General features: G+C 49.0%; 3 protein-coding genes across 4 annotated transcripts; 2 read left to right on the top strand and 1 right to left on the bottom strand.

Annotated features, from left to right (window-relative positions):
• Positions 1-476: 476 nt before the first annotated feature.
• LOC120666891 (L-type lectin-domain containing receptor kinase IX.1-like) lies at positions 477-3,211 on the top strand. The gene has a single exon (XM_039946877.1). The coding sequence runs from the start codon at positions 922-924 to the stop codon at positions 3,004-3,006; it is 2,085 nt and encodes a 694-aa protein (XP_039802811.1). The 5' UTR covers positions 477-921; the 3' UTR covers positions 3,007-3,211.
• A 2,189-nt stretch (positions 3,212-5,400) lies between these two features.
• LOC120666890 (thiosulfate/3-mercaptopyruvate sulfurtransferase 2-like) lies at positions 5,401-10,681 on the top strand. Of its 2 annotated transcripts, none has more exons than XM_039946875.1 (12): positions 5,401-5,653; positions 5,729-5,947; positions 6,480-6,539; positions 6,708-6,770; positions 7,665-7,789; positions 7,984-8,146; positions 8,331-8,390; positions 8,492-8,550; positions 8,987-9,068; positions 9,529-9,592; positions 10,155-10,222; positions 10,306-10,681. In XM_039946875.1, exons 1-12 carry the CDS (start codon positions 5,498-5,500, stop codon positions 10,402-10,404), a joined length of 1,218 nt encoding a protein of 405 aa, XP_039802809.1. In that variant the 5' UTR covers positions 5,401-5,497; the 3' UTR covers positions 10,405-10,681. The 2 variants fall into 2 exon arrangements, with proteins under 2 accessions (XP_039802809.1, XP_039802810.1); XM_039946876.1 differs by having other exon boundaries at positions 5,403-5,596.
• Positions 10,682-10,849: 168 nt separating this feature from the next.
• LOC120668040 (L-type lectin-domain containing receptor kinase IX.1-like) lies at positions 10,850-13,287 on the bottom strand. Its single transcript, XM_039947998.1, has 3 exons — positions 12,491-13,287; positions 11,292-12,369; positions 10,850-10,868 (listed from the first exon to the last, which is right to left on the bottom strand). The coding sequence occupies exons 1-3, from the start codon at positions 13,263-13,265 to the stop codon at positions 10,850-10,852; spliced, it is 1,872 nt and encodes a 623-aa protein (XP_039803932.1). The 5' UTR covers positions 13,266-13,287.
• Between the last annotated feature and the right edge of the window lie 246 nt (positions 13,288-13,533).

Genomic DNA, 13,533 nt, shown 5'->3' with positions numbered 1-13,533 from the left:
GCCGCCCTCCCTCCCTCGATTCACCGCGGCGGCGTCACCAGCTCGTGCGCGGGCGGGGCGGGCACAGCGTCGTGGAGCTGCGCGCGGAGCGGCGGCTGCACGGCGTGCGTGGGAGGGAGGAGGGAGGAAGAGCAGTCGGCGGCGGCCCTCCACTCCCTCCTCTGCACGCGGCAGCTCCCCTGGTCGCCCTCCTCGACCGGCACAACGCTTCCTCGGCCCAAAGCCGTAGCCGCACGCCGCTCAAGAGAGAGAAAGAGGGAGATATAGAGAGGAGGGAGAGTGAGGTAACACTGACAGGTGGCCCCCACTGCCACGTGGCGTACACGTAAGCAAAACCGCCCTGCAAAACAGTCGGATGACCAAATGTGAACGGTTTTAATAGTTGAGTGGTCGAAGATACCCGATTTTGGAGTTCGATGGCTAAAAGCAAACCGAGGCCAGAGTTGGATGGCTAAAAATGGATTTTACCCATAAATAATTACTCTGTTAACATTCTATTCGTCGTTGTATCTTCATAAGGATGTGTTTTTGGATTCAAATCTAATGGCACCAACTTTGTGAACTAATACTATGTATTGATAAAGTAGTAAATTGTTTGTTAAAGACTTGCATTAGCGATAAGCCGTGCAAGTTAAAATCGAGAGAGTGTGAATTGTGCCTGTGATAATGGGACTAGAACGCGTGTTCGGTTTTTAAAAGTTTGGTTGTTTTTCTTCCAAGTTGTGAAAATACTACTGTTGTTGTATCTCTCTTCTTTGACTTCCTGCCGTGTCAACAACATTCGTCTGACTGGATGATTGTGCAGCGTAGACCTGCTGCCTGCTGGTATATTTTTATTGTACGGAACCAGTCAGAACAATCTAGTCTTTCAGTTGTTAGATGAGCAAGGAGAGATTTCCATAGTTGATTCAGTAGCAGAACATGCGCCTCCTCGTCGTTCTCCTCTTGATTTCCGGCACAGCCTTCCCCGTCGCCGACGGTAGCGATGGCAGCGGCGGGTGCGACCGCCGGTGCGGTGGCACCGTCGTCCCCTACCCTTTCGGCTTCTCCGCCGGCTGCCCCGTCGTCCTGGCCTGCGACGCCTCCACCTCCACGGTCCTCCTCCCGCGTTCCACCGCGGCGGCGCCGTACCCCATCCGCTCGTTCCGCCGGCCCCCCTTCTCCACCTTCCTGGTCTCCGTGGCGCCCTCATGCAACCGCAGCGTCGGCGAGGCCAGGGCGTCGCTCAGCGGCGCCGGCTACGGCGTCTCCAACCGCACCGGGCTCTTCCTCGGCGGCGGCTGCCGCACGCCGGGGGCCTCCAACTGCTCCGTCTCTCCGAGCCTCGCGGCGTCGCTGCTCCGCACGGCGGGGTGCGCCGGCAACGACACCTCCTGGGCGTGCGTGGCCGACCTGCCGTCGTACAGCTCCCCGCCGGCGAGGGGCCAGGGCTGGTTCTTCAACTGGGAGCACGCGGACGCTGCGGGCTGCAGGGACGCGCTGACGGCGACGGTGTACGGGGAGCCGAAGGTGGGGTCCCCGTCCCTGGATTTCGATGTCGTGGAGATGAACTGGTGGGTCAACGGGACGTGCGCGGACGCCGGCCGGTGCGCGGCGAACGCGGGGTGCGACGACGTGCTGGCGCCGAGCGGAGCGTGGGGCCACCAGTGCTACTGCTCGGATGGGATGTCCGGCGACGGGTTCGTCGCCGGCGAGGGGTGCCACTACGGTTCCCGCGCCCGCGGCAAGCTATCGGCGGCGGCGATCGCCGGCATCGTCGTCTCTGCCGCTTCCTTTGCGTTCGCGCTCTCGATTTGTTTCTGGCTCCGGCGGCGGAAACGGATGAATACGAAGACCGCCAAGCAACCACACGTAAGAGCGGCGAGGCTTTTCCGCGGCAAACCAGTGGAAGAAGACGACCTCGAGCTAGGGGAGGAGGTGGCCGGGCCCCAGCGATTCTCCTACGACGAGCTCGCCGCAGCCACCGGGAACTTCTCCGATGATCGGAGGCTCGGGGCAGGAGGCTTCGGCAACGTGTACAGCGGGCTCCTGGCCGACGGGAAACGCGAGGTGGCCGTGAAGAGGGTGTCGGAGACCTCGCGGCAGGGCTGGAAGGAGTTCGCGGCCGAGGTGAGGATCATCAGCCGGCTCCGGCACCGCAACCTCGTGCAGCTCATAGGCTGGTGCCACGGCGGCGGCGGCGGCGGCGACGTGCTCCTCCTCGTCTACGAGCTGATGCGCAGCGGCAGCCTGGACGCGCACCTCCACGACCCGGAACGCGTCCTGCCGTGGCCGGCGAGGTACGGCGCCGCGCTCGGCGTCGGCGCCGCGCTGCTGTACCTGCACGAGGACGCGGAGCGGCGCGTGGTGCACCGGGACGTGAAGCCGAGCAACGTGATGCTGGACGCGTCGTTCACCGCCAAGATCGGCGACTTCGGGCTCGCGCGGCTCATCGACGACGGCCGCCGGTCGCACACGACGGGCTTCGCCGGCACGTGGGGGTACATGGACCCGGAGAGCGTGCTCGCCGGGCGGGCGAGCGTCGAGTCCGACGTGTACAGCTTCGGCGTCCTCCTCCTCGAGGTCGCCTGCGGCCGGCGGCCCGCCGTGCCCGTGCGGGAGGAGGACGAGGACTTCATCCACCTGGTGCGGTGGGTCTGGCGCGCGTACGGCGGCGGGAGCATCCTCGACGCGGCCGACGCGCGGCTCGAAGGCGAGTTCGACGGCCGGGAGATGGCGTGCGCGCTGCTCGTCGGGCTCTGGTGCGCGCACCCGGACCGCACCCTGCGCCCCACCATCAGGCAGGCCGTCGGCGTGCTGCGGTTCGAGGCGCCGCCGCCGAGCCTGCCCGCGAAGATGCCGGTGGCGACGTACGGGGCGCCGGCCGATCGTCCCGACACCACGACGTCTTCTGCGACATCCACGACCGTGAGCGGCGGCGGCGGCATTGGGCATTCCAGCACCACGCAGTCATCGGCTGAGTCCAGTCTGATGAAATGGCAGGCGAACAACAATACATCAATCTGATTGCCACAAAGACTAGATTTTTTTCCAGCTCTGATAAACGCTACTTCTACTGTTCATAGTGCAGTTACTGAAACTGCTACAATTTTATCGTGCATGTGTACAGCTGAACACATCAAGTCAAAGAATCAGCCATTTGATGGGCCAGGTGTTCTTTCTTGTTTTCACCAGACCATAGTCTGGAGCATCCTGAGATAAAATTCCTGCTTCATCGAATGAAATTTGCTTAGCTTAGAATGGCCGTGGAATATCCCATGGTGATCAAAAGAAAGATGTTTCAGTCAATACAGAGCAGTGTACCTGCAGGTTGCAGCTGACACAATTTGCCTCTCTTATGTAGTGTCTGGTCACGTTTACCCACTTTTATGAAAGGGCCGATCTTAGAGACCACTAGTTAAACCACATAAATAAAAAACAATGTTTGTTAAGCTAGGTAGTCCAACTTTTAATTCAAATTTAGCGAAGGAGATCGGTAAATTAACCATATCATCAGAATCTATGATGAGAGTGTCCAAACAACACTACACTAGCACACCTACTGCCTCGCGGAAAGAATTTCAGTAGTTACCATTGAGAGAAAACCGTTGAAAATTTTGAACTTGCTTATTTGTCACTACTCACTTAAAACCTTCTTATAGGAAATTTTGAACTTGCTTATTTGTCACTACTCACTTAAATCAAAAATATGTTGCGTTTTTTAATTGCATATAAGGGATCATGTTTATTTTTCTTGATGACAAACAGGATACTCTCTCTTGTGGCAAAATAGGAAAATCTGTTCGTACGTTCTTATATGGGTGAGTGTACATACGGTATGTGAGCATCTATATTTGTACTGAAAGTTATGTAAATTTTAATTATATATTTTTTCTTAAAGATAAAAAATAACCTAAGATGACAAATACTCCCTCTATTCCAAATTATAAATCATTCCTAAAATCTTGGAGAGTCAAAGTTTTTAAAGTTTAATCAAATTTATATAACAAGATAATAATATTTATTATACCAATTAAGTATTATTAGATTCTTTATTAGCTATATTTTCATAGTGCACCTATTTGATGTCATAAATCTTTATATTTCTCTCTATAATTTTGGTCAAACTTTGAGATGGTTTGACTCTCCAAGATTCTTGGAATCTTACTATTACTAATTGGAGGTTCCTTTGAAGCCTCCACGTGAAGCCACTTAGGATCCTAAGTGGACACTCTAAAAAAATAGAGAAGTCCTAAAAATTCTCACAAAAATCATAAATATCTAGCCATCCATCTAACTACTCTAATCATAATAGTCATTGGGTCTGTTATCTTTTCTAATAACCCATATCTCCCATTATAAAAATAGACTAAAGTAACCCCCTAAAGATGTATGTAAATTACCCACCTCTACCATTATAAAAAAATCTAAAATAACACCTAATCTTCGTATAAATTACCCACCTATGCCATTAAAATAATAATACAAAACAACCCCCTAAATTTATATATATTATCTAATTATGTCATTATTAAAAATTAAAGTAGCCCCTAAATTCTGAATCTAAACTATATAATTATAATAAAAATATTAAAGTATATTAACATAAAATTCTAATCTATCGGACTACTCTAATCATAATAGTCATTGGATCTGTTATCTTTTCTAATAACCCACCCCTGCCATTATAAAAATAGACTAAAGTAACCCCCTAAAGATGTATTTAAATTGCCCACCTTTAGTATTATAAAAAAAATCTAAAGTAACCCCCTAATCTTCGTGTAAATTACCCACCTATGCCATTAAAATAAGAATGCAATACAACCTCCTAAATTTATATATACATTATCAAATTATGTTATTATTAAAATTAAAGTAATCCCTAAATTCTGAATCTAAATTATATAATTATAATAAAATATTAAAGTATATTAACATAAAATTCTAAATTACTATTTCTATCATTATTATATTATTATATATATAAATACTACCCACGATAATTGTCACTGTGTATTCATATACGATGAAAGAGATAATAACACTAATTCATAAACAAATAATTCAATTAAATATATATATTAAACACACATGGAGGTGTGGTGCAAAATGAAATCTATTTTAATTATATTATAATAAATATATTTTATAGTATGTGTTTGAATATTCAATAGATGGGAGTGCGTGAGCTAAATAATTATAGTATTAGTTGTAAGATTTATATTTTTAAAATAATTTCAATTAGTCCGTGCAGGAACATGAGTTGATAGACTAGTGACTTATAATTTGAAACGAATTTGAAACGAAGGGAGTAGTATTCAGCACCCAGGTTTGCAAATCTGCCCCCGCCCGGAGTCGCGCCGCTGATTGACGACGATGCCACCACCTCCGCCGCCACGTCAGCATCAAACCCACCCATCTGCTGATCTGCCATCCCCTTCGTCCCCTTCCCCCACCCACCACTCCACCCATTGCCCTCCCGGAACCTTCTAGAACCCCTGTCCAGAACCCTACCCCCATGGCGGCGTCCCTCCTCTCCCGCGCCGCCGCTGCCGCCGCGGCGCTCCGCGGCGCGGCTCGGCCCCACCACCTCCTCCTGCGGTCCTCCCTCCCCAAGGAAACCCTCCTTCCCCCGCTACTACTCCTACTCCTCAGCACCGCCACTCTACCCGCGGTCGTGAATCCCGCCGCTCTACCGCCGTCTCGATCCTCCCCAGTCTGACGTGGTCCTTTGTTTCGGTGCGTGCAGAGTCGGGTCGGATGGGCGGCGCGCGCGGCGCAGGGCGCCGGCGGGTACGGGTGCGGGGCGCCGCCGCTGGCCTCGGGCGCGTTCGGGATCGCGGCGCGGTGCAACGCCACGTCGTCGTCCGCGGTGTCGGAGGCCGCCGGCGTGCACGCGCTGCCGCGGACCGAGCCCGTGGTGTCGCCCGAGTGGCTGCACGCCAACCTCAAGGACCCCGACGTCAAGGTGCGTTGCTCTCAGTCTCAGTACTGGGCTTTGGTGACCCGCAATTGGCCTGTGAATTAGTTGCACGGATTGTAGCGTGCAATTCGGTTAGTGAAACTTAGAACTTCTGGATTAGTAGCTATATATTGCTTTGATAGTGATGATATTGCCTTATTGGCTATATGAAGAGACTTATTTGGCTGACTGATAGTCTATGGCAGTTGTGTCATCTGATGAGCGGAGTTGTCTAGGCTATGAGAATAGGCACACTAATTCTTGGATAAGTGCTTAAGTGTAGTTCAAACTGGAAAGCAGGGCCTTTCAATCACTATTTGGTCTTCACAATCAATGGTGCTCAAAATATCATTGAAAGTTGCTTCTAAGGGAAAATTTTCAGGCATGTTTGACATTATGGGATAAACCCAGCAGGGTTACCGGTTATTTGCAAAGATTCAGCTGTAACAATGGGGTTTATTTACAAGATACACTTTGTTCTGTAAATTTATCTCTCTTCCAATGGTTCACTATCTGAACCTCATACTTCTGTGTCTAGGTACTTGATGCCTCTTGGTATATGCCTGCAGAACAAAGGAATCCACTACAAGAGTACCAGGTAATGATTCAGTGTTTTTGTGGTTCTAAAATTCCAGAACTCTTGCGGCCCCTGGCGGACCTCTGTAGAGGCGAAACAGGGTACTGCCATTATGGGAAATGCTAGGCCCATGGTTTTGAAAGTATTATTCATATATTCTCATGCTTCTGTCTTCAATCTTGTTTCCAGGTGGCTCATATTCCCGGTGCCTTGTTCTTTGATGTTGATGGAATATCTGACAGAACATCTAGTGTAAGTTCAGCTCTGTTGCTTGTACATTTATTGTTAATTACTACAAAACCATACAAACTCCTTTAAGTACATACCGTTGTTTATTTGCACTATTTTCATTGTTGATTCTCTTCTAGTTCTGCATGGACATGCCTTAGTCCTTTCTGTAATTGGTTGAAAATACTAGACTAAGCAGACTTTTATAAGAACCCGACTGAATGGATTTGTCAGTACAGGGTGGCAACCCCTTTTCATGAATAGATGAAACATTCAGCTGTTCACATCATTCCGTGGGCATACATATTACTTGTTGAGGTGACACCTGCAGTGCCACTCTCTTACATATTAGACGCAAGCATGCAGTAAGCTAGCCAACATCTGAAAGTGAAAGTTGAAAAGAAGCAAATCAAAACTGGGAAATCCAGATCTGAACACACATAGGTAGGCGGTAACTTTCTTCTTTAGGTTTGCAATCTGGCTACCACATTTTCAGTTGCCCCATAGCTAATCATTCAAAGTGTTACCTAGTTGCTATAGATAGTGGGGGCACTAGCAGTCACGTTTCCTTTCCCATTCTTCTGGTCTATGTATTTTAGTTTCTTTTGACAACTTTGATGATACCATGCTCTCTAGAGGCACATATTCCATTTCTTGTATCATGTTAGCTGTGCTTGTAGTATGGAAGCTTGCTTACTAATTCCTCTGAACTCATCTTTTTCTTTGTCGAGGTGGTCATAATTATGTCAGTGTTATTATAAGAGTATAACTTGCTAAACATGACATTCCTACTTAGTACTTGCTTTCTTTGCGTTGGTTGTTTATAATAATAATATCATTTAATCTGATTAGTTGCTTTTCTTGGTAAGCATCTACATTTACATTTGAGATCAATGGTTTCTTTTTCATTTTGTCCAGTTACCGCACATGCTGCCATCTGAAAAGGCATTTTCGGCTGCTGTATCTGCTCTTGGCATCTATAACAAAGATGGGATAGTAGTTTATGATGGAAAGGGACTGTTCAGCGCTGCTCGTGTTTGGTGGTAAGCTTCTTTTCGTCAGAAAAATATGTAAAAATTGCGATGGTGGTAGACCATATGAGCAGTGGTCGAAATGAGATGCAAAGCTTATTTTGTTCATTCATGATTACTAAGTTTTTGCCATGATTTTGTTCAGTTCTTTATCTGGTAGTTTTGATTTTAATACAGTTGTGCTATGCTTGCTACCTCTACAACAGGATGTTCCGCGTATTTGGACATGATAAAGTTTGGGTGCTAGATGGAGGTTTGCCTCAATGGCGCGCTTCTGGGTATGATGTTGAATCAAGCGCCTCCAGTGATGCCATCTTAAAGGCCAGTGCTGCTGGTGAAGCAATTGAGAAAGTTTACCAGGGTCAATCGGTAATTTTTCCTCCTATTTCTTTTGGCAGTAATTCGATTGTAAGTTGCAACCACACAGCAAGAGTCTTGCTACTTCTCTTGATCTATGGAGTCTTGATTCATTACAGATACGATTAGCTGCTCTTCCCATATGGCCGTTTAATCCCAATTTCCAGTTATACATAACCTTCATATATTTCTCCAGATTGGTCCATTCACATTTGAAGCAAAGTTGCAGCCCCATCTTATTTGGAGTCTTGATCAGGTCAGTGTTGAAAAGGGTCCCAAATCTGCCTATTGTTTTTCTTCGCGACTCCCTAAACTCTTTCTGCACATTCCATAGCAACTAATATATGATTTTCTCAGGTGAAAGAGAACATCAAGACCCAGACACATCAACTTATAGATGCTCGATCAAAACCTAGGTATCTTACTTGTATATTGTATTTTAATTCAGTAAATCATAACTCATAAGTATGTATGCAGTATATAAACCCTTTGCATTTATCAATAAGGCTCTGCTTGGTATTGATGGTGATTTTTTTAAGGCACTTACATCTGCTAGTTCTGGTTACTGCTTGGAAGCATTTCCTCCCTCCCTCTCCCTCTTCCTGTAAAGAACTAGTTCCACAGTGTGCAGTGGTGTGCTTTCAGGAAAATGATTCGCATAATCAGAGTGAGGATAGTATCCATAGCATTAATATTTGCTGAGAACTCAGTTTAGCTTTTGTATTTTGATACTCAAGTGTCTTTTAACCAGTACAGTATATGAACTCTAATACAGTAATGTTATAGATTTGTTTTGGTAATTAAATTTTGACTTGCATTTTCAGGTTGACTAATTTGAAACTTCAATTTCAGATTTGATGGTGCAGTTCCAGAGCCGCGCAAGGGGATTAGAAGTGGTCATGTGCCTGGGAGCAAATGTGTTCCTTTCCCTCAGGTGGAAATTCTCCACTTTTCCATACCTTGATACTTTGACTTCTTGCTCATTCTAACGTCATATTCTTCTTCATCCGTCCTTCCATTTTAGTGAGGTGTAAATGTGTGTGCTTACTAGATACACTAGTGGACAGCTCAGATATACTAGATTTGGTTGATGAGATAATCACAGCATGTTGACATAGTAGGAGATCATGATATTGTTGGTAGATACACTTGTAGTATTGGAGGCTATTATTCACTATGACAACTTGTTAACCATATTAGGATTGAGAGTTGGATAATTGATTGCACTTCTTTGTAGCTTGGCTACGTGCACTGTAGCACTGGAACTTGGATTGGTGTTTCAACTAGAAGTCCATGTATTATCATCCTTTTTATGTCCATGCAGAGTATTGCCAAAGATCTTTTTCTATCTCTGGAAATATTGCCTATGTTATTGCTTACTTTTACTTCTTCAGGTGCTTGACAGCTCACAAAAGCTATTGCCCCCAGATGAACTCCGGAAACGATTTGAGCAGGAAGGTAAATATTTTATCCATATAGGTTGCAAGTATTTTATTCCTGCTGATACAGCTTCAATAGCCAGGCGGACGTTTTATTGTATGCTTCATCCCTATTCTGGAAATATTTTATTTTATGTATGTTTAGGAGTCATAATTTTTTTGACACACCCCACTAAGCTAATCTGGCTGCTAGCATACACCAAGAAGTTATATGAGACTTTAGCTAGTTATGTGAAACTTCACTGACACTGTGCAGTAACAGTTGATCGCTGCCACACTGTTCCACATAATTAACATTTATTATTAAAACTTGGGACAATTGTGTCCGTGTCCGTGTATATCAGTTTATGACCCAAAATAGATCATATTTTCTAGATTAAGTATTGCTGTATTTCTATTGGATTTGTTGAAGAGAGTGACATCCACTGGGTTTGCATAACATTTTGTTCTATACTGGTATTAGTCGATGTTGGAGCTCGTTTTTATGCCACCTAATGTAGAACTGCAATAGCCTGTTTTAGCAGTAAAATCCACCATAGATAGGCAGTATTTATAATTACTCTGGTTTGATTCACTACCAGGAATATCACTTGATCAACCCCTTGTGACCTCTTGCGGCACTGGCGTAACAGCATGTGTATTAGCCTTGGTATGATTACCTTGGACTTGATCTCTTGATATTTACTTTCAAAATGGTAAATTGGGCCCCTATAACCTGTACTCTCATTTTAGGGCCTCCATCGCCTTGGTGAAACTGATGTCGCTGTATATGATGGATCATGGACCGAATGGGGAGCCCATCCTGACACTCCAGTTGCGACAGCCGTCTAGTCCCACATCTTGCTCTTGGAGGCTCTTGATTGTACTTCCCTTGTGCCCTTGATCCCATGGGTAAAGGCGAAGGAAACTGAAGGTCGGATGTGTGCAAGGTTAGGGAAGCGAAGCCTTTTGGTCATCACTGTAAATGCTTAAACAGAAAATGTCATATACACATACACTGGTGAATTGTAGGGTCATAATTTCCCTTGCCGAGCACCCCTTTTCTTGGTGGAACAATAATAATGAAATGGCAAAAAAAGAAGGAAAACTGCTATTAAATTTAGTATCCCATGCAGCCCTATGTCAATGGACACGCCATGTGTCCCCCATCTCACCAATCCCAGTCATCTGCTTGATTTGTCACACCTTTGTGAGTGATGAGAAGTGATGAGAAATCGAAGGGATAGTTGAGATTGCCATGGACCTACTTGTACTATGTTTGTGAACATGATGAACATCAAACCAATACCCAAAATCTTCACACACACACACACAAAATATCAAAGTGACACTATATGATTGTCCAGTGCCGAGCGGTGGTGCCGGTGCTGCTGCTGCCGCCTGTCGCAGCTTAAGAACATGTGTGGTCTACAGCATTAGGCGGCGACAAGAAGGTCGCCACCGGCATCCTTGCTGGCAGGCTTGGCAGCGGCGCCTCGAGTCGCAGCCAGGGTTTGAAATTTCGGCGAAATTTCGCCGAAATTCGGTGAAAAATTTCGTTTTCGCTACTTACCGGGGAAAAAAATTTCGGTATTTTTCGGAAAATTTCGTTTGAAAATTCAAAATTCAAAAAATTTCGGCCAAAAGTCACCGAAATTCGCCGAAATTTACCGAAATTTCGGAACGAAATTTCGTTTTCGCTAAACACCGGGATTTGCAACAAAAACGAAATGGTTAACCCTGGTCGCAGCACGTTGAGGGCCTGTCTGATGGACGGCCTCAGGCTCCGGTCAGGGTGCGCACACCACAGCCCGACGACCATCACCGCCTCCATCTCCCGGGCGTCGAACTCCCATGTCAGCCGCGCGTCGGTGGCGTCGAGGATGGCTCCCCTGCCGTAGAACTCCCACACCCATTGCACGAGGTGGATGACGTCGTCTTCGTCTTCGTCTTCCTCCACCAGAGGCCGGTTCACGTCGTCGTCCCTGTGGCGAGCCACCGGGGGCTGCCGGCCACAGGCGATCTCGAGGAGGACGACGCCAAAGCTGTAGACGTCCGACTCGGTGTCAGCCAGGCCGGTGATCATACACTCCGGGTCCATGTACCCCATGGTGCCGGCGACCACCGTGGTGTGCGAGCGCCGGCCGTGGTCGACGAGCCTGGCGAGCCCGAAGTCGCCGAGCTTGGCGTGGAAGGACGCGTCGAGCATCACGTTGCTCGGCTTGATGTCCCTGTGAAGAACGCACTGCTCCCAATCCTGATGCAGGTACAGCAGCGCCGACCCCAGCCCCAGCACGACGTCGTGCCGGAGCGGCCATGGCAGCGCCGGGTCGCTGTAGAGGTGCGTGTCGAGGCTGCCATTGGGCATCAGCTCGTAGACGAGGAGGAGCTCGCCGCCGCCATGGCACCAGCCGATGAGCTGCACGAGGTTCCGGTGCCGCAGCCGGCTGATGATCCTCACCTCCGAGGCGTACTCCTTCCTCCCCTGCTTGGAGCCCTTGGACACCCTCTTGATGGCGATCTCAAGGCCGCCCATCTCCTTGAGGAATCCTCTGTACACCGACCCGAAGCCACCTTCCCCGAGCTTCTGCTTGTCGGAGAAGTTGTCGGTGGCAATGGCGAGCTCGCGGTAGCGAAACTGCTTCGGCCCGGCCCCTTCCTCGAACTCCTCTTCCATCTCCCTCTCTTCCTCGAGGAGCTTAGCCTTGTTCCGCCGTCGCCGGAGGAGCCACATGGAGAAGGCCAGGACTATCAAGAACAAGGTGCTACCGACGCACATGCCGATCACGATGCGGTTCTTGGAAGACAATGAAGCTCCTGTGAATTTGCAAAACGTAGGACATGGGATAATTCCTCACCGCGTCAATGTTGTTGCACAGGTACAGCTGGCGTTGGCGGCGCTGGAGGAAGGTGCAGCAAGGAGATGTAGTTTAATTACCTGGAGCTGGCGGCGCCGGCGCCGGAGCTGGCGGCCACGGCGCCGGTGCCGGCGGCAGGGTGATGTCGAGTTCCTGGCCGACCTGGTAGCGCAGGTAGCAGCTGTACCCGTTGATGACGCCTGAGGTGTTGTTTGGGAACAGCTTCTCCAGCATGTCCGTGTAGCTTGAGATACAGTTGGAGCACTCGCTGGCGTTGAGGTCCCTGGTGCACTGCGCCAGACCGTACATCCTCTGCGAGCCCGGGAACGGCGTGCTGCCGTTGGCGAGCCGCAGCGGCGAGGCGGCGACGCCACCGGTGAGCTTGCTCATCAGCGGCACCCAGGCTGCTCGCGCGCTCTCCGACCTGATGGGCACCACAGGGATGGTGTCGTACACACTGTACAAGATGGCGAGGTCGGCGGTGGCCGGGATTGGCGTGTCCGAGTACCGGACGACGCACGGGCTGTACATGGTGCGGACGCTCCGGCTGCCCGGGCACACCGTCGTGATCCCGGCGGGCGCCCTGGAGAGGCAGTCGAGGCACGCCGTCGCGTTGTAGTCGGCGTAGCACATGATGAGGCCGAACACCTCGTCGGCGCCCGCCCCGGCGCTGCCCTTGTAGAACCAGCCGTTGCCGACGGCCGCCGCGGGGAGCCTGGACAGGAGCTCGGCGAGGTTCCTCTGGTACTGGCTGCCGGCCGTGTAGTTGTCCGCCGTCGAGCAGTCAGTAGTCGCCACGGCGCGGAGCACAGCGATGGCGGCGATCTTGACATGGAGGAGGAAGAGGGAAGCCATGGCCGGGGACGCCGTTGCAGCTTGCTGTTTTTTTTTTTTTGAAGAAAAACAGCTTGCTGTTCGATGAGGGACTTTGGCCTCTCAAAATGCAGGTGCTCCTTTGGCCTCCTTTCAGAATAGGCTTCAAACAGGTTTTTGCATTATTTGTGCAGTTCCTCTAGCAGACTTGACATGGGGTGTGTTTGGTTTGGGAGCCGAGTGGGACGGAGCGGTTCCCTCTTGTGTTTGGTTTACGAGCGTGGGAGCGGAGTCATCCCAAAGAGCGAAT

The sequence above is a fragment of the Panicum virgatum genome, chromosome 3N (assembly GCF_016808335.1).
Source record: "Panicum virgatum strain AP13 chromosome 3N, P.virgatum_v5, whole genome shotgun sequence".
NCBI classification, from domain to species: Eukaryota; Viridiplantae; Streptophyta; class Magnoliopsida; order Poales; family Poaceae; genus Panicum; species Panicum virgatum.
The sequence above is the reverse complement of the archived record's forward strand: the minus strand, read 5'-3'. Positions and strand labels throughout refer to the sequence as shown.